This window comes from Budorcas taxicolor, chromosome 12, assembly GCF_023091745.1.
Source record: "Budorcas taxicolor isolate Tak-1 chromosome 12, Takin1.1, whole genome shotgun sequence".
NCBI classification, from domain to species: Eukaryota; Metazoa; Chordata; class Mammalia; order Artiodactyla; family Bovidae; genus Budorcas; species Budorcas taxicolor.
The window spans coordinates 76,432,157-76,452,131 of NC_068921.1; the positions used below are offsets into that span (position 1 = coordinate 76,432,157).

Below are 19,975 nucleotides of genomic sequence, written 5' to 3' on the forward strand. Positions count from 1 at the left end.
TTTTTTAAAAGCAGCATGAGGTGCATACTTTTTTTTCTTCCTATTGTGGCTTTTGTTTACTGATGACATAGAAAAGGCAAGAAGTGACCTCGCCATCAATGTTAAGTTATCCAGAAAGCCACACGGAAGACAAGCCTGAACTGCTTGTCCCCCTGTGGAGGATTTACCTTTACATTCTCAGGCCTGTCCCCCAACCTGGGGTTTATCTCCACCTGCAGTCTCTCTCTCTGTGCTGACCTTGCTCGGAATTTACTTAAATTTTAAAAAAGAACAAGAAGAGGGAGGAGCAGCATTTTAAAGAGCTGCTGAAGGAAGCTCCAGGTCTCTGGTTGCGCGCCCCGAGTTGGCCTCCTTGCGGCTTCTCCAGAGCCCAGCGGAGTCGGGACGGCATCGGTGGGGACACCGTGGGGCTGAGGTTAGGAGTGACTGCATGCGTCTTCCACCACCTTCCACAGTCAGAGGGCACAAGTCCCTTTGGCAGCACCCACCCCCTCCGTTTCTCTCTGCACATCTCCTGCAGGCTGCCAATTGCAGCCTGTTGATGGAAGGGCTGCAGGGCCCTTACCGCTTGTGCACAGCACATCCATCTGACATCTTACCTCCAGTCTGCAGCTGTGACTGTGTCACTGGAGAAGGCTGTGCCAAGCGTTACAAGGCTTCCTTGCCTCCGTTTCTGATCTCTATGCGATGATCTTTCTAGGGAGGAATGATCAACTGGAACCGTCTTTTCCCTCCTCTGCGTCAGCGAAGAAACGTTAACTATCAGGATGGTCAGCGAGCTGAACAACCAGCGTCCCCACCTCTAGAGGTTTCAGAGGAGCAGGTAATGTAACCACCCAGTACTTGCCCTAAATCCAGGCTTCACACCCGCGGCAGTTTTGGTGAACAGGACTTGAAAGAATTCAAACGTATATTGATAAATAGAGATCTTGATACCAGGTAAACTGCCAGCTATACCCATTTTAGACATTTGGGCCCTGTCATTGACTTCTCTGGGTCTTATGACTTTGAGGAGGATATAATTTCAAAAAAAAAATGCATTGCGATTGCTTATTTTTAAGTGTATAACATTTCATATGTATACAACTGCTGAACATGGTTCACTGCAAGGGCTCGGAGAGAAGGAAGCGGACGGTCCAGGAGCTTCTCTGTCTGTATGGTTTTAACTTTAGGAATCAGGTAAATGTTTTACAGGTTCAAAAAGCAAATCAACACTGGGGACAGCCATAAAACTACAAGGCAACTGAAGTAAATGTTCCAACTGTATCTTAAGGGAATGATATAAGAAAGGGGGAAAATTAATTTCAGTTGCTTGTGAACATAATATGTCCTCTGCCTAAAAAAAAAAAAAGAAAGAAAGAAAAACTGCAAACAAAGCTCAAACTCCTCATGGGTACGAATACAGCAATTCTGAAATTCTGTTGTGTGTAGGCTTCCCAGGTGGTGCTAGTGGTAAAGAACCCACCTGCCAGTGCAAGAGACATAAGAGACTTGGCTACGTTCCCTGGGTCGGGCAGATCCCCGGAGAAGGAAATGCCTGGAGAATCCCAGGGACAGAGGCACCTGGAGGGCTACAGTCCATGGGGTCGCAAGAGTCGGACACTGAAGAGTCGCCCACTGCCTCTTTCCCGGCTGGAACCATGGAGGTTGCAGAAGAGAAGAAAAAGAAGGTTCCTGCTGTGCCAGAAACCCTTAAGAAAAAGCGGAAGAATTTCGCAGAGCTTAAGATCAAGCGACTGAGAAAGAAGTTTGCCCAAAAGATGCTTCGAAAGGCAAGGAGGAAGCTTATCTATGAAAAAGCTAAGCATTACCACAAGGAATACAGGCAGATGTACAGAACTGAAATTCGAATGGCTAGGATGGCACGAAAAGCCGGCAACTTCTATGTACCTGCGGAACCCAAATTGGCGTTTGTCATCAGGATCAGAGGTATCAACGGTGTGAGCCCAAAGGTTCGAAAGGTGCTGCAGCTCCTTCGCCTCCGGCAGATCTTCAACGGCACCTTTGTGAAGCTCAACAAGGCATCAATTAATATGCTGAGAATTGTGGAGCCATACATTGCATGGGGGTACCCAAATCTGAAGTCTGTAAATGAATTGATCTACAAGCGTGGTTATGGCAAAATCAACAAAAAGCGAATTGCCCTGACAGACAATGCATTGATTGCTCGATCTCTTGGGAAATATGGAATCATCTGCATGGAGGATCTGATTCATGAGATCTATACCGTTGGAAAACGTTTCAAAGAAGCAAACAACTTCCTGTGGCCCTTTAAATTGTCTTCTCCACGAGGTGGAATGAAGAAAAAGACCACCCATTTTGTAGAAGGTGGAGATGCTGGCAACAGGGAAGACCAGATCAACAGGCTTATTAGAAGGATGAACTAAGGTATCTACCAGGATTATTTTTGTGTTCTGGTTAATAAACAATTGAAACAAATTGAAAAAAAAAAAAGAGTCGCCCACTGAAGCGGCTTAGCACGCATGCATTGTAGATTAGAGCAGACAAGGAAATAGGGGCAGGATATATGTGGCTCCATCTCAGGTGGCTCAGGGAAAATAAGTGGGAGAGAGAGAGAGAGTGTGTGTGTGTGTGTGCATGTGGACAGAAAGCAACTGCAGCAAAGTAATAATTGGTGAATCTGGGTGGAAGAGTGATCAGGTTCTTAGTGCTCTTCTTGAAATTTTCCTTGAAGTTTGTGATTACTTCACACTGGGAAGTTTTTGAAAATCTATAAAAGTCAATTTAGAGCATTTCAGTAACAACCCTTTTAAATTTCGTTCTTTCGAACATCTCTTTTTTCTCAACAAAGCAGTCCAAGGTCAGCATTTCATAGCGGGTCGCACCATGCCCTCCTCCACCCCCAGTCCCCAGAGCCAGCAAACACTGGTCTGACCCAAGGCCCTCAGCATCTGTGGCAGAACTGCCCATATCCTGGCTTTTTCTGGAACTCAAGAGGGGCTCTTGGGCAGAACCTCCACAGGTCCCTCTGGGTGAGGCCACGACAAGTGAAAGAAACCAGCTGAATGTGCCTGACGAGTTGACCTAGCCCCTCGCCCTTAACTTCTCAGCTCAGACTCATCCTTTGAGCTACTCGTTAGGGTTGAGAGATGCATGAAGGCGCCATAGTTCTCTTCCACCTCCATTGACGAATTACTAGAAAAATGTTAGCCCCATGATTAGAAGCTAAAGCCAGGCAACTTGGCATTTGTGAAATATTTAAGATAACTGATTGAAAAATAAACCAGTACTCGAATTCAGGTGAAGAGAAATAAAGTTCTGTTGTATTACTGTCTTCTTGATAGAACCCAGCTCACATCCCTCTCAGAGGAGCCGTTAACGATAGAAAGTGTTTATAGGGGAAATAGTTCTTAGTTTTGACATTTGGGGGGGAAAAAGTGTCAAAAAGTGATAACAAGGTGAATGTGTGTAATTGAAGTCTTAGCGTTGTGTTTTTTTTTTAATGAATCATTGTCCTTGATCCTCCCACAGAATGACAAGAGTGAGGTTAATGTGTTCGTCGCTATCAGTTTAAAATACCATTTGCTTCTTCTTGACTCTGTTATGAAAAGATGTAAATACACGAGAGGTTGTTTTTTTTTTTTTTTTTGAGAGGTTGTTTTTAACATAAACTTCCTTATTTGTTCATATTTTTCCGAATTTTCTCTTTTGTTTCTTGATTATCCTTAAATGCTCTTAAAGACGGTCCCACATTAAGACACAGAGTCCCCCCCTCTGGCATTATTTATGTAGATGCTCAGTAGTTTTTGTGGTAGGTGCTCGAGAGACTGTAAAAGAGAAGAAAGATGCTGCCCTTGTCTCGAGACACTTAGAGTAACATTTACAAGTGTACCTTCCGTATGATCTCTGGGTTAGCTGGAAGGTGGCTAAGAGAGTTCTGCCAAGAGAACACACTGGCCATAGCAAACACCCTCTTCGAACAACACAAGAGAAGGACTCTACACATGGACATCACCAGATGGTCAACACCGAAATCAGATTGATTGTATTCTTTGCAGCCAAAGATGGAGAAGCTCTATACAGTCAGCAAAAACAAGACCAGGAGCTGACTGTGGCTCAGATCATGAACTCCTTATTGCCAAATTCAGACTTAAATTGAAGCAAGTGGGGAAAACCACTAGACCATTCAGGCATGACTTAAATAAAATCCCTTATGATTATACAGTGGAAGTGAGAAATAGATTTAAGGGACTAGATCTGATAGAAAGAGTGCCTGATGAACTATGGACGGAGGTTCGTGACATTGTACAGGAGACAGGGATCAAGACCATCCCCAAGAAAAAGAAATGTAAAAAAGCAAAATGACTGTCTGAGGAGGCCTTACAGATAGCTGTGAAAAGAAGAGAAGCCAAAAGCAGAGGAGAAAAGGAAAGATATACCCATTTGAATGCAGAGTTCCAAAGAATACTAAGGAGAGATAAGAAAGCCTTCGTCGGTGCAAAGAAATAGAGGAAAACAATAGAATGGGAAAGACTAGAGATCTCTTCAAGAAAATTAGAGATACCAAGGGAACATTTCATGCAAAGATGGGCTCAATAAAGGACAGAAATGGTATAGACCTAACAGAAGCAGAAGATATTAAGAAGAGGCAGCAAGAATACACGGAAGAACTGTACAAAAAAGATCTTCACGACCCATATAATCACGATGGTGTGATCACTCACCTAGAGCCAGACATCTTGGAATGTGAAGTCAAGTGGGCCTTAGAAAGCATCACTACGAACAAAGCTAGTGGAGCTGATGGAATTCCAGTTGAACTATTTCAAATCCTAAAAGATGACGCTGTGAAAGTGCTGCACTCAATATGCCAGCAAATTTGGAAAACTCAGCAGTGGCCACAGGACTGGAAAAGGTCAGTTTTCATTCTAATCCCAAAGAAAGGCAATGCTAAAGAATGCTCAAACTACTGCACAGTTGCACTCATCTCACATGCTAGTAAAGTAATGCTCAAAATTCTCCAAGCCAAGCTTCAGCAATACGTGAACCGTGAACTTCCAGATGTTCAAGCTGGTTTTAGAAAAGGCAGAGGAACCAGAGATCAAATTGCCAACATCCGCTGGATCATTGAAAAAGCGAGAGTTCCAGAAAAACATCTATTTCTGCTTTATTGACTATGCCAAAGCCTTTGGCTGTGTGAATCACAACAATCTGTGGAAAATTCTGAAAGAGATGGGAATACCAGACCACCTGACCTGTCTCTTGAGAAACCTGTATGCAGGTCAGGAAGCAACAGTTAGAACTGTACATGGAACAACAGACTGGTTCCAAATAGGAAAAGGAGTACGTCAAGGCTGTATATTGTCACCCTGCTTATTTAACTTCTATGCAGAGTACATCATGAGAAACGCTGGGCTGGATGAAGCAAAGCTGGAATCAAGATTGCTGGGAGAAATATCAATAACCTCAGATATGCAGATGACACCAGCCTTATGGCAGAAAGTGAAGAAGAACTAAAGAGCCTCATGATGAAAGTGAAAGAGGAGAGTGAAAAAGTTGGCTTAAAGCCCAACATTCAGAAAACTAAGATCGCGGCATCTGGTCCCATCACTTCATGGCAAATAGATGGAGAAACAGTGGAAACAGTGACAGACTTTGTTTTCTTGGGCTCCCAAATCACTGCACATGGTGATTGTGCCATGAAATTAAAAGACGCTTACTCCCTGGAAATAAAGTTATGACCAACCTAGACAGCATATTAAAAAGCAGAGACATTACTTTGTCACCAGCGTCCGTCTAGTCAAGGCTATGGTTTTTCCAGTAGTCATGTACGGATGTGAGAATTGAACTATAAAGAAAGCTGAGCACCAAAGAATTGATGCTTTTGAACTGTGGTGTTGGAGAAGACTCTTGAGAGTCCCTTGGATTGCAAGGAGATCCAACCAGTCCATCCTAAGGGAGATCAGTCTTGAGTGTTCATTGAACTGATGTTGAAGCTGAAACTCCAATACTTTGGCCACCTGATGCAAAGAACTGACTCATTGGAAAAGACCCTGATGCTGGGAAAGATTGAGGGCAGGAGGAGAAGGGGACGACAGAGGATGAGATGGTTGGATGGCATCACCATGAGTTTGGGTAAACTCCAGAAGTTGGTGATGGACAGGGAGGCCTGGGGTGCTGCAGTTCATGGAGTCGCAAAGAGTTAGACATGACGGAGTGATTAAACTGAACTGAACTGAATTGAACTGAACACTATATAAATATTATTTGTTAGTAACATTAAGATAGTTGGAATTAACAAAACCTTTTTATGCTTAATTTTTCAATTGGATGTGCTGTATTTTCTTTATTTACAGTGAAGGACAGCGTAGCCTGGTGGGCTGCATGCAGTCCATGGGGTCACGAAGAGTCAGACACAGCTTAGCAGCTGAACAATGACAAGAATTTTCTTTATTTAAATATCAGAGTCATGTGATTTTAATGCATTAAGAAACAGTAATTTTTCTAAACCAAGAAAAAGGGAAATGATTTTTTTTCTGATGTGATCAAAAACCTTAGGAATTTTAGTGAGAGATATTTGAGATAGGAAATATAGTCCATCTATTATGAAAACAAAGAATAGTCTAAGAAAGAATGTGCATCCCTCATCAAGTCTAATAACAGTCTGACGTAGGACTGTAGAAATATTTGCCAGTTTTTCTACTTTTGCTGTTAAGTTTCTGGATTTTCAGTTCTTCACAGTCAGTTCACCCATTCCAGATGTCACCCCAAACCCTACTATCTTAAAAATAAGTCTATTCATTATTGCATTTCTCTTGCTTTTAGATTTTTTTTTTCTTCTTAACCAAGGATTTTTTATATTACCCCCAAACTCAAAATTAACAAATAATGACATTTTATCATTATTGGTCTCTTTTTTTTTTCTTTTTTTAATGAAAAGGGGGAAATAATTCCCAAGTTTGCCTCTCTTGAGCCTTCCCCAAGCTTAGAAGGGGACTCTTGGCTTCATACTTAATGGGATGCACAGATGAAGTCAGACGGGGCAGTTAGACTCACGGAGTCAGTGCTGGGACTTAATGACAGTAGGATGAATGTGGACTTGACAAATACTGACTTCCTCTCCTCCGTCCGTTTATTTCCTCCCTTCTAGTCAGCCAGCAGTTATCAGCTGTCTGCTCCGCCTGCTCTAACCCTGGGCTGGGTTCTTGAAATACAGAGATAAGTGAGGCAACGATTCCTGCCCTCGCGTGGTGCAGAGCCTGGTGCAGGGGCCCTGGCAGAGGGACAGCTCTGGTCAGCTGCATCCAAGTCTCCCGATGCTGCTGAAGGAGTGCCATTGGGGGGTGGGGTGGGGTGGGCAATGCTGTCTGTAAAGAGGCAGCCTGGTGAAAAGCACATCAGATTTGGGGAGCACAGGTGGGTGAAGTTGGAGTGGGACTTGACAGGTGGGGCAGGGGTCCCAGGTAGGGAAGAAACAGGAAGGCATCCCAAGGCCCTCAGTGGGGCATGGCCCTCTGCTTCTAGGCTGTTCTTCAGTCACTCAGTCGTTTCCAACTCTTTGCAACCCATGGACTCCAGCACACCAGGCTTTCCCGTCCATCACCAACTCCCAGAGCTTGCTCAAACTCAGGTCCATTGAGTCAGTGATGCCATCCAACTGTCTCATGCTCTGTTGTCCCCTTCTCCTCCTGTCTTCAATCTTGCCCAGCATCAGAGTCTTTTCCAGTGAGTCAGTTCTTCACAATAGGTGGCCAAAGTATTGGAGCTTCAGTTTCAGCATCAGTCCTTCCAATGAATATTCAGGGTTGATTTTCTCTGGGATTGACTGGTTGGATCTCCTTGCTGTCCATGGGACTCTCAAGAGTCTTCTCCAGCACCACAATTTGAAAGCATCCGTTCTTCGGCGCTCAGCCTTCTTTATGATCTAACTCTCACATCCATAAGCAACTACTGGAAAAACCATAGCTTTGACTATCTGGACTTTAGGCATTAGGAAACCAAGCAGGATTTTAAACAAAGAATCACCTTGTTGGGTTTCCTCAGAGGATGGATTAGACGTGGAGGAAGGGGCTTATTATGATCCTAACCACATGTATAATTTCTTCCATCCCTGCCTGGGGAACATAGAACAGTCCCGGTGCTTATGAGAGTCTTGCCAGATGAGATACGGTGGCACTCAGCATGTTTATAATATGTGAGACTGGAATGGAGTTGTGTGGATTCCATTCACATCCTCTGAAATACCCACTGGCCCCGGTAGAGAGAGATGGCACACAGACACTCAATCTCAGCGAATAAGGAGCCAAATCTCTTCAGTGTGAGAGGATCTCAATCTCAGGGAGTCTCTTCCTTCATCTCTGGAATCCTTACCACTGCCTCCGGAAAGCCCACCTAAACTCCACAGAGCTCATTATGAAAACAGTCCCTCACGCAGTGCTCCTGCCCTGAGTGTCTGGACGCGCAGTGAGCTGAGTGTTGATGTAGAGACACCCACGCCGTCTGGCTCCCTGGCAGATGGTGAACTGCACGGGGGCTGGCACCTTCTCTTCTGTGTTCTCTCCTGACACGGAGCCTGAGGCCGCAGGTGCCCCGGTGGAGGGGATTAGAGGCCTGAACATGAAGGTGTGGTTGGAGGGCTTCTCCTTCAAAAGAACACTTGTTTTCACTTTAAAATGTGTTAGAGGGTGGTCCTCCATCAGCCCTTTCCATCTCTGATCTCTAATACTAGTGTTAGAACACACGTTTTGTTAGAGTGAATTATTGGATAGCAATCAAATAATCAGCCAATTTTGGGGGTGCCTGAGTCTGCTGAATGCTGAAAGATGTAAGCAGAGGAGACCCCTCCTGGCCAGTAGTGAGGGTCTTCTGAGGACCAAACAACAAAGCACACAGGGAAGTGCAAAGGTGAGGGTCCGCTGAGCTGCCTGCATTGGGTAGGCACAGAGGAGAACCAGTCCACTCAGCCAGCTGTGTGACCACAGGGGTTCAGTAGCTCCAAGGAGGAGGAGCGGGGCCCAGCTGACAGGGGGCAAGGGCAGCTCTGACCCACAGGGGTCTGGCCCTGAGCTTGCCTTGACAAGCCCAAGAGGGGGCCACCCTCCTGGCAGGGCATGCATGTGGCCTGGGACATGGCCAGCCACCATGGGCAGCCCTGGGGGGAGGGGCTGGGACCACCTTTCAGGTGGGCATGACTTTTTGCAAGAGTCAGAATTTGGGAAGTAAGAACCCCCAAAACCATTTGTTTTTGACACCCTTAGCTAAAGGGAAGTTAAAACCACAGTCTTACTCAAAACAAGCAGAAGAGTGTTTCAGACTGAGAGGAATTGCTCTAGATGTCATTGGAATGAGCACGCTGCTTCAGTCGGGTCAGAGAGTAGTTCAACAGCAAGTAGAATGTTAAGGCAGGTTTTTATGCCTTTCCTTGAGTAAGAATAACCTTGAGGTGGTAGGGGCACTTTTCCCAACCACAGAGGATTTAAAAAAGAAAAAGGGGAAAGGAAAGGAACGCTGGCCCAGGTTTATCTCCTCTCTCTTTAGGTTTCTTTTCTCGCTTGCTGGGGTCTCTCCTTGGGAAGTGTGTTCCACCGTGTCCTCCTTTACAGCACACACACGGATGCCGGTGACAGGACCCCTCCCATGGGAGCAGCTGCTGGAGTCAACGTCACTGCAGGGGACCCTGCACTCACGTTTCCCTCTGAGCTGCAATTTCAGTGCCAACTTCTGCTCCCCATCCAATTCCTCTGGTCATAATGCTGGGAAGTCACATTTTCAGTCACCAGAAACAGGCCCCGGAGACATTACATTTGAGTCACCTGAGTTTTTTGTGAATAAGTGACAGGGAAAATCTAATGTCCTCTCTGGATATTGACCCAGCTCTACCCAGTTTCCAAAAGAAGTTAGAGGCAAGGATCATTCAGGTTTTTAGACTAGAAACTAAGGGGAACTCTACTCTGATGTTTCATGGCGAGAATTTTTAGATGGACACTTTCCCGCGATCGATGGGAAGGCAGAAGGAAGAAAGGACTCACTGGGCTCTGAAACAGGAAAGGAACGTTGGAGGAGATGCATTTTAGGAAGTTCCTATCCTGGGTTTTTGGGACCGCCGTGGCCCCACCAGCCCCGCACTGACTCACATGCTCTCAACTCGGCTCTCTCCCTGTCCAACTTCACTCGGGCTGACCATCTTAGTTTTGTAAGGCCAATGCTTATTTACAAGATTTAAACGCTAGAGAAGGCAATGACAACCCACTCCAATACTCTTGCCTGGAAAATCCCATGGACAGAGGAGCCTGGTAGGCTGCAGTCCATGGGGTCGCAAAGAGTTGGACACGACAGAGCGACTTCACTTTTCACTTTCATGCATTGGAGAAGGAAATGGCAACCCACCCCAGTGTTCTTGCCTGGAGAATCCCAGGGAAGAGGGAGCGTGGTGGGCTGCCGTCTATGGGGTCGCACAGAGTCGGACACGACTGAAGCGACTTAGCAGCAGCAGCAGCAGCAGCAAACACTAGAAACAGGTGACACACGTCAATTGCTTCGCTGTTCAGCGTGGCCGTACTTGGCTGTGGCAGGAGGTGTGTGTTAGGGGGGAGTGCTCGGCTGTGGACCTGGGGTAGAATCTCAGAATGTGAGCCTCTCTGTGGATGGCAGTGACTCAGGGTTCAGGGGGTGGCCCTTCTGCTCCAGGACCTCCCTCCAGCCACTCCAAGCTTGCCGTGGCACCTCTGAAAATGAACCTGCCTTTGATCTCGCGAAAGACACGCCAGTTCTTTGACCAACAAAGGATATAAAACTAGCGAAGTGGAAGCAGTTCTAGTGAGTGCCGAAAACAAAACCCAAGGGCAGTTCTGTCACCTCAGAGGCCCCGAGAGAGGGATCACACCTGGCCTGGTGGCTTCTCAGTAGCACAGGATGATCACAGGAGGAGACGCTCCTGAGCGCCTGCCGGCTGCCGGCCACTGTCCCAGGCCTTTTGCACCCGTCTCTCTTACCCCAAAGCGGCGAGGAGCTGGGAGCCCGGTGCCCTAGTTCCTGGCCTGGGGTCACACGGTGACTCCGTGGAGCCCCTCTGACACCCAGCGGGGTCCTCGCCTCCCAACCCCCAGGGCTGTGGAGCCTCTCTCACAGCTGCCGGCTCCCCTGTGGTTTTACTTTGAGGAATCATGAGCCTCTAGAGAGTCCTGCCCGACTCTCTAGAGAGTCTCGCTCACCCAACCACAGGCCTGTGTGGCCTCGGCCATCTCTCGCCACTGCTGAGCACGGGAGTCCCTGCGTCACAGGCTAAGTCGGCCTTCACACCCGGACGGTTGCGAAACGCTCGAGGTCTGTGCAAGTCAGGCGCCGGTTAACAAGCAGGACTGTGATGATGGTTCTCAGCGTCCACCCCAGGGCTGTGCCATCTGCTGAGACCTGGGCCCCCGAGGATGGGCAGCAGCAGGAGGCACTGGCTATGTGGCCATGGGTGCCCCAGCCAGCACTGTCCGCTGTGGAGTTATGGGGACCCCGTGGGAACCCCTCAGTGTCCTCCTTCTGGTCCTCTGATTATTTTCCTCATACCCACCCCGAGCTTGCCGTTTCATTTTTCTGTAGGTGTTTGTAGTTTGGGAAGCTAGAGGAAACCCACAAGTGCCCTTTCCTCATGTTGTTCAGTTTTTAAATACTGCTAACCTGATTTCTACTTTCTGAGCTTTCTCCTCTGGTCAGAGTACCAGGTCATTCAGCAGTGCACATTCTCTAATCACACTCGTCTCCTCACCCCCCAAGAAATCCAAAAGACCCCAGAGCCAGCTTTAGGCAAGGGGCTGTATGGCCAGCCAGCCGTGGCCTGCACAGAGCCGTGGAGACCTGCGAAAAACCCAGCTTGGCTGTCAAAACCGGTGACAGCACATGTGGTCGATGGTGTCTGGGAGAGAACGACCTCGGAGGCAGCCTGGCATGCACAGAATAGGTCTCTCCTCACCAGGACGTCGCCACCTTGGACGCAGCCCGGCCCACCCCCGACCCTAGCCGCTTTCCCTCTGGCCCCAGTGCCACGCGTGCTCTGCTCTGTGTAGGGGGCGGCCTGTGCTCAGCATCTCCTCGATTCCAAACCAGATTCAGAGTCGCTGGACAGGAACCTCCAGCAGATGGAAGCTGCAGTCAGCGCCTCCGCCCAGTGCCAGCGCCAGACGAGGCTCTTGTGTCACCAGCTCCAGGTTATGAATCGTGATTTGCCGAACAGATGAATTTGTTCCTGTTGCTGGGTGTGAAGAAGCAGCCAGGCCTTAAGTCCTAGAGGTGACAGCGAACGTGGCATTTGCCACGCGTTTGTTCCCTGTCGTTGAAAATGGCCAAATCGTCAGCCCCGTGGTGTGTGTCCACGGGCAAGGGACACGGCAGAGAGGGAGCTGCCCACCTCCTCACTGGGCCACGTTCACTCCACTAAAGATCGTGGTCCTTAACCGGAAGTCACAGGAATAAGCATCGTGAAAGGTTATGTCGATCCAGGAATGGAAATAGCCCGGTAGGGCTACCTGCACCAGTGAGGTGGCTGTGCCCTGTTGACCACACGTCCAGCACACTTCCTGTGGCCTTTCTCACCGAGTGACATTAAGTGTGAAAGGCCCCCCAAGGAAAAGGGTAAAGTGTGGATCCTGAGAATGGACATGTCACGTCTGGCAGGAGCCTGAGACAGATAATGGAGCAGACACTCGTGGAGGAAAAGGGCCTTGTGGTCTGAAGGCCACACACCGCTCTCCTGTCGACACAGGATGCCACCAAGACACGTGCGCCTCTCATCCCCTCGAGAGGGATGTTGATGACATCGCAACGGATAATAACACTGAGTCTGAAACTGGTGAAAATGCAAAAAGATTGTTGACTAAGCCACCTAGGTAGAAAGGGGCGGGCTCTGGTGAGCTCTGGGCTCACCTCTGATCTTGTTTGCTTGGCATTTACCTTGAGTGACTTGTTCATTTGCTAATCAGATGGGGATGATATCCGTTTGAGGGAGCTGACTAATACTGTCGAGGACAGAATTTAAGCCAAGGGCAGTTTCGGTTACTAGACAGTGATCAGAAGTTTGACAGCACCCAGTCCTAAACCTGGACGAGCGGATTAAACTCACCCAGAGCCCAGAGGCCTAGCTTGAGCACATTTCGCTCAGTTTATCGCAGGCCCAGCATCACTCACCGCCCCAGAATGCTGTCATTAACACAGGCAGGGCATGTGTGCATGCACACACACACGTGCACGCCCACTGTGCCAAGGCTGGGAATCATAGGAAGGCGCATTCTGCCCTGGGCACACCATGCCAGCAGCAGCATATCCTGCAGCAGTAGAAACGGGCAAGCGCTGGGGGCAGGGGCAGGCCGGACAGTGCTGGGCCCTGAGACGCAGTAGAAACGGGCGAGCGCTGGGGGCAGGGGCAGGCTGGACAGTGCTGGGCCCCGAGACGCAGTAAAAACGGGCGAGCGCTGGGGGCAGGGGCAGGCCGGACAGTGCTGGGCCCTGAGACGCAGTAGAAACAGGCAGGCGCTGGGAGCAGGGGCAGGCCAGACAGTGCTGGGCCCCGAGACGCAGTAGAAACGGGCGAGCGCTGGGGGCAGGGGCAGGCCGGGCAGTGCTGGGCCCTGAGACGCGGGCATGGGCAAAGGCCGCCAGGCCCTGACCATGATAAGGAGGAGCCAGCCGCGAGGAGCACAGGACAGAGGTTGGCAGGACCATGAGGCGCCCACTCTGGGTTTGTCCTCGGCTGAGGGACTCGGGAAAGGCCATGGGGCCCTGAGGCCACTGGGACAAAGATGAGTTAACCAGGTGGGAGACATGGAGCCACACGGCCAGGAGAGACCAGGAGCAAGAGAGGAGGACACTGGAGGCCGCAGAGAAGAAAATGGGGCATTTCCTGTGGCTTCAAAAGCAGATCAAGGCCTTGGAAGCCCCATGGGTGACAAGTAGTGAGACCCAGATCAGCCCCCTTGAGGAGTAGCCTTCTGTCCCAGCCAGCAAGTGGCGGAGTGTTCCTGAAACTCCAGAAACGGCTGTTCCTGCCCGAGGGGAAATGGAAGCAGAGCCCCCGCCTCTGCCCACACCAGCCATCAGTGCCTCAGCCCAAAGGCTGAACTGGAAATGGGCCACTGGGCTTCTCCCCAAGGTCGACCCTTCGGGGGCCTGTGTGGAGGGTGGGGAACCAGAATGAGGTTCCTCGGAGGGAAGCCCTTCACCATACACTTCTTTTTTAATCTTGGTCTTAACCCACTGATGAGGGGTCCCAGCCTCAGTTTGAAAAACACTGGCCAGAGCCCCAGCTTCTGAAAAGTGTGCCTCGTTTCCTCCCAGCTGGGTTAACCTCTTCCCAAGCCTCTTGATCAGGGTGAAAGAGGAAAGTGAGAAAGCTGGCTTAAAACAGCATTCAAAAACATGGTAGCCAGCCCCATCATTTCATGGCAAATAGAAGGGGAAAAAGTGGAAGCAGTGACAGATTTTCTTTTCTTGGGTCCAAAATCACTGTTGACAGTGACTGCAGCCATGAGAGATGCTTGCTCCTTGGAAGGAAAGCTATGATAAACCTAGACAGTGTATTAAAAAGCAGAGGCATCACTTTGCTGACAAAGGTCCACCTAGTCAAAACTATGGTTTTCCCAGTAGTCATGTCCGGATGTGAGAGTTGGGCCATAAAGAAGGCGGAGCGTTGAAGAATTGATGCTTTTGAATTATGGTGCTGGAGAAGACTTTTGAGAGTCCCTTGGACAGCAAGGAGATCCAACCAGACAATCCTAAAGGAAATCAACCCTGAATATTCATTGGAAGGATTGATGCTGAAGCTCCAATGCTTTGCCCACCTGATGTGAAGAGCTGACTTCATTGGAAAAGACCCTAATGCCGGGAAAAATTGAAGGCTAAAGAAGGGGGTGGCAGAGGATGAGATGGTTGGAGGCATCACTGACTCAATGGACATGAGTTTGAGCAAACTCTAGTAGGAGAGAGTGGAGGACAGAGGAACCCGATGTGCTGCATGCAGCCCCTGGGGTCACAACTTAGTGACTGAACAGCAACAAAAGTTTCCTTTAGGGTCCAGGGACCTGGGATCTGAATGGTTCTGGCCCACTCCGCTGCGCACCGCCCTCCCCACTCGCCCCGCCCTCCCCACTCGCCCCGCCCACACCTTCCTCCGCCCACACCTTCCTCCGCAGGGGAAGGAGGGGCAGCAGGGCTCTGACCCCTGTGTGCCCCCCGGGCATCGCGTTCTGTGGAAAGGAGGTTAGAAGTGGTGACTAAGTCCCCAGGCCCTCATCAACTTACACCTTGTTGAAAATCTCAACATTTGGAAGAGGATCACTTTTCAATATATGTTACTGCAAATGTAGTTTATTTCCAAATAAGTTAAAAAAAAGAAAAGACCCTTGCGGCTAGTCCAGGGTCCTAAATGTTTCTGTAATACATTTTCAAGTGGGAAAACAGGTCACAAGGAATAAACCAATAACCCTGCCGTTTCAGCCTTGGAGACCGCCTGTATGTAAAAGCACAGGAAGCCTCTGCATTCACAGCTTCAGGATTTCGCCGTGGCTCTAGCTGCCTCCCCCGCGAGGTTGTGCCTGGAATTCGTCCCTTCTGCCGGTGGGGACTCCGGGGGCGCCGCACCTGCTGGGAGAGGCTGTGGGGTGGGCACCCCAAGGCCGTGCTCTGCCTGAGCCACGCCGGGAGCTCCAAGGCGTGTGTACCGTCAGAGTCCACCAGCATCAGGAATAAATCCCCAGTTAAGCAACTGTTCACCTGCCCGGGGAAATGCGGCTGGGGTGTTATTCTTCAGGAATCCGATTTGACCCTGAAGGCCTGTGCGCGGGGCTGCTGGTACGACCTGCCCCCTCCACCCCAACCCCAGGCCCGGGGCCCACAGCGCAGCCTTTCTCTGCTCGTCCTGGCAGGTCACTGACCCTCAGGAGCCCCCTTTCTTGTTCTGAAAGTGAGGATTCAGTGAGAAAATGCACGTCTGTGGACCGCATATAGTGAGCACCTGAAAACGGGTCCGTTGTCGTTTCATAAACATCAGCTTTCACACTAAATGAAAGGGTGGTTTATTTTCTCTTTAACCTGAAAAGCTCACGAGGAGCATTAAAAGTCGCTCGAGGAACATCATGGGGCTGGGGGATCGGTGGCAGTGCGGTCAGCCTCCTCATCAGGCTTCCGGTTTTGTTTCTGTTTTCAGGTTGCCCGGCTCATGGAGATGGGGTTTTCCAGGGGCGACGCGTTGGAAGCCCTGAGAGCTTCCAATAACGACCTTAACGTGGCCACCCACTTCCTGCTGCAACACTGAAGGTCCCGGCCGACGACGCAGGGACTGGCAGGCTGCTGGCCTTGGCGGGTGCAGCCCAAGACGGCACGCTGGCTGGCACCAAGTCCCCGCTGTCCTCCTGGGCACAGGGGGTCCCTGCCGCTCCCTCCCTTAATTCCAAGATCAGTTACCATTAAGTATCCAAAGTAAGTTTGCCATTAAAATAGCATGCCTTTTCTATCTTTATTTTTTTATGGAGTATTTCCCTTGCTCTGGAGAATCATCACTTATTCCTGTTGTGCTTAAAATGCACTCAAATTGCAGATTTCAGGAAGCAGGGAAATAGCGCTACAGATAGGAAATTACAGCTGCTGTAATATTCTTTCTACTGTAACGTATCTTTCTACATTAGATCATTTGTGCCAGAAAGGGGGCTGTTATTCAGATAGCACCTGTCAGATTTTATTTATGGATGTTTTTTCATTGCTCCCCCCCCCCGGTCAAATTTGCTTTCAAACTCCAGTGCTGTTCAGGGTCTTCATTCCCCCAGAGCCAGCAGTTCATAGCTGCAGAGCTGGCCAGGCCCGCCGACGAGGGAGGGAGAGGAAACTTAAACCCACCTCCACCCTTTCTACCCAGCTCCAGTCCAGGGGATTTGTCCCAGCTACTCCCCACTTCCATTAAAAAAAAAAAAAAAAGAATTATCAGATACCAGCTTGCAGTTCTGGAAGACTCCATGAAACTTCACTGGGGTGAATTTTGCTTAGAATATCCCGTTAGCCACTTGGGCTGGGAGTAAAAATGGGACAAAGAGAAAACAAGAAGAGAGGGCTTCCTCGAGGAGTACAGGCCGCCCTAGCTGCAGGGCCAACCCCTCTAGAAGCAGATTCCCACTGGCCCAGGGGTGACCCGATGTCAGCGTGGGGCAGAGTAGACTGACCCCACCACGGGTAGGAGGGGGAGGCCGGAACAGACGAGCCTGGAAAGACCTAAAGCAGGCGACTGTTAAGATTTAAAGAAACTTGCAACTATTGTGTTCTGCAAAGCCAGCAGAAGTGTTTCAAACTGATGCAAATTTAGACATGCGTGGTACTTAACAATAAAGTTTTTAATGTGTTTTGCTTTTTGGTGTTTTGTTTTTGTTTTTTTTTAAGAGTTAACCTAAATAAAACTTTGTTCTAGGCTGTGCTATTCTTTACCAGCAAAAATAATAATAATAATAATTTTTTTTTAACCAGACTGCTCATCTTTCTGGAGAAGATTGGGGTCCTTTATTTGAAGTGAGAGGAGCTCTTTGGTGCCTGTAAATTAGGACTGGCCCCCGTGAGACCCCATCCTGAGGCTTGCCAGGGCCATCAGGCTGCTCAGAATGCGGGCTGAGATGACTCGGAGCCTAGCTGGTCCCAAGGAGAGGCCACAACTCTCTGAGTGTCCACGTCTCAGATTGTAGGGACAGTCAAAAGTGCAGGGATGTCCTCGACCACAGTCACTGACAGAGCTCAACCAGAGGGCCTGAGAGGGCGGATTCGTGTGTCACCTCCACGGCAAAGCTAAACCCCCAGCTCTGGGCTTCCAGTGCAAACAGGTCACAGGAAAGGAGCAATCGTGTCCAAAAACACACCATCTCCTGAGTTTCTCCTCCCTTCCAGGCAGTGCCTAGTGAAGTAAAACCAAACCAGAGGCAAAATTCTCATCAAGACTTTCCACCACCTCTCTCCCAGAGGATGGGGAGCTGAGAGCCTGCTGTCGGAATCCAGGGTGAGGCCTGAATTTTAAAAAGGGTTCACCACCCCCAAGCTCTTGTTTGCTTTCTTGTCAGGATTCCTTTCTAATGAGAGAAGGAATGAGAGAGCCTTGGGCAGCTGAAAGGAGCCCCGGCCACCCTCTGCTTCAGTCCTTCACCAGAAACAAGTCCATGAGGGTGGCGTGACCGTTCAGGTTTGTCCTGGCTTTGTTGCAGGGAGAAGTCGATTCTGACTCCATGTTGGAGCTGTTTCTTCAACTTCCTTTCCATTGCTTTTTGTTACTATAATCCTATATATAATGGCCTGCCTCAGAGAATCCTGCCCCTCTGCCTGACTGTTAAAGTGCCTTTATTCAGGACCCTGTCTACCTGGGAGGAAGGAAGAAATTAATACATGCCCCTGCCTGAGGCTTACCATTCTAGGAGATATCTTGGAGATTAAATGGCTTTTTTTTTTTTTACTTTATTTTACTTTACAATACTGTATTGGTTTTGCCATACATTAACATGAATCCACCACGGGTGTACATGCGTTCCCAAACATGAACCCCCCTCCCACCTCCCTCCCCATAACATCTCTCTGGGTCATCACCGTGCACCAGCCCCAAGCATGCTGTATCCTGCATCGGACATAGACTGGCAATTCGATTCTTACATGATAGTATACATGTTACAATGCCATTCTCCCAAATCATCCCACCCTCTCCCTCTCCCTCTGAGTCCAAAAGTCCATTATACACATCTGTGTCTTTTTTGCTGTCTTGCATACAGGGTCATCATTGCCATCTTTCTAAATTCCATATATATGTGTTAGTATAGTGTATTGGTGTTTTTCTTTCTGGCTTACTTCACTCTGTATACTCGGCTCCAGTTTCATCCATCTCATCAGAACTGATTCAAATGTATTCTTTTTAACAGCTGAGTAATACTCCATTGTATATATGTATCACAGCTTTCTTATCCATTCATCTGCTGATGGACATCTAGGTTGTTTCCATGTCCTGGCTATTATAAACAGTGCTGCAATGAACATTGGGGTACATGTGTCTCTTTCAGTTCTGGTTTCCTCGGTGTGTATGCCCAGCAGTGGTATTGCTGGCTCATAAGGTAGTTCTATTTGCAATTTTTTAAGGAATCTCCACACTGTTCTCCAAAGTGGCTGTACTAGTTTGCATTCCCACCAACAGTGTAGGAGGGTTCCCTTTTCTCCACATCCTCTCCAGCATTTATTGCTTGCAGATTTTTGGATCGCAGACATTCTGGTAAGTGGTACCTCATTGTGGTTTTGATTTGCATTTCTGTAATAGTGAGTGATGTTGAGCATCTTTTCATGTGTTTGTTAGCCATCCGTATGTCTTCTTTGGAGAAATGTCTATTTAGTTCTTTGGCCCATTTTTTGATTGGGTCGTTTATTTTTCTGGAATTGAGCTGCATAAGTTGCTTGTATATTTTTGAGATTAGTTGTTTGTCAGTTGCTTCATTTGCTATTATTGTCTCCCATTCAGAAGGCTGTCTTTTCACTTTGCTTATATTTTCCTTTGTTGTGCAGAAGCTTTTAATTTTAATTAGATCCCATTTGTTTATTTTTGCTTTTATTTCCAGTATTCTGGGAGGTGGATCATAGAGGATCCTGCTGTGATTTATGTCAGAGAGTGTTTTGCCTATATTCTCCTCTAGGAGTTTTATAGTTTCTGGTCTTACGTTTAGATCTTTAGTCCATTTTGAGTTTATTTTTGTGTATGGTGTTAGAAAGTGATCTAGTTTCATTCTTTTACAAGTGGTTGACCAGTTTTCCCAGCACCACTTGTTAAAGAGATTGTCTTTACTCCATTGTATATTCTTGCCTCCTTTGTCAAAGATTAAGTGTCCATATGTGTGTGGATTTATCTCTGGGCTTTCTATTTTGTTCCATTGATCTATATTTCTGTCTTTGTGCCAGTACCATACTGTCTTGATGACTGTGGCTTTGTAGTAGAGCCTGAAGTCAGGCAAGTTGATTCCTCCAGTTCCATTCTTCTTTCTCA

The 19,975-nt window shown here is 48.3% G+C and overlaps 2 protein-coding genes across 2 annotated transcripts in view; both read left to right on the forward strand.

Moving 5' to 3' along the window:
* UBAC2 (UBA domain containing 2) overlaps positions 1-17,329 on the forward strand; it is a 170,822-nt gene extending 153,493 nt beyond the window's left edge. The window contains exons 8-9 of the mRNA XM_052650151.1: positions 701-823; positions 16,142-17,329. Coding sequence (XP_052506111.1) covers positions 701-823; positions 16,142-16,249 — 231 coding nt within the window. The 3' untranslated portion in view covers positions 16,250-17,329. The remainder of the gene's footprint in view (positions 1-700; positions 824-16,141) is intronic.
* LOC128057683 (60S ribosomal protein L7) lies at positions 1,628-2,448 on the forward strand. Its single transcript, XM_052650154.1, has one exon. The coding sequence runs from the start codon at positions 1,641-1,643 to the stop codon at positions 2,385-2,387; it is 747 nt and encodes a 248-aa protein (XP_052506114.1). The 5' UTR covers positions 1,628-1,640; the 3' UTR covers positions 2,388-2,448.
* Positions 17,330-19,975: the final 2,646 nt, after the last annotated feature.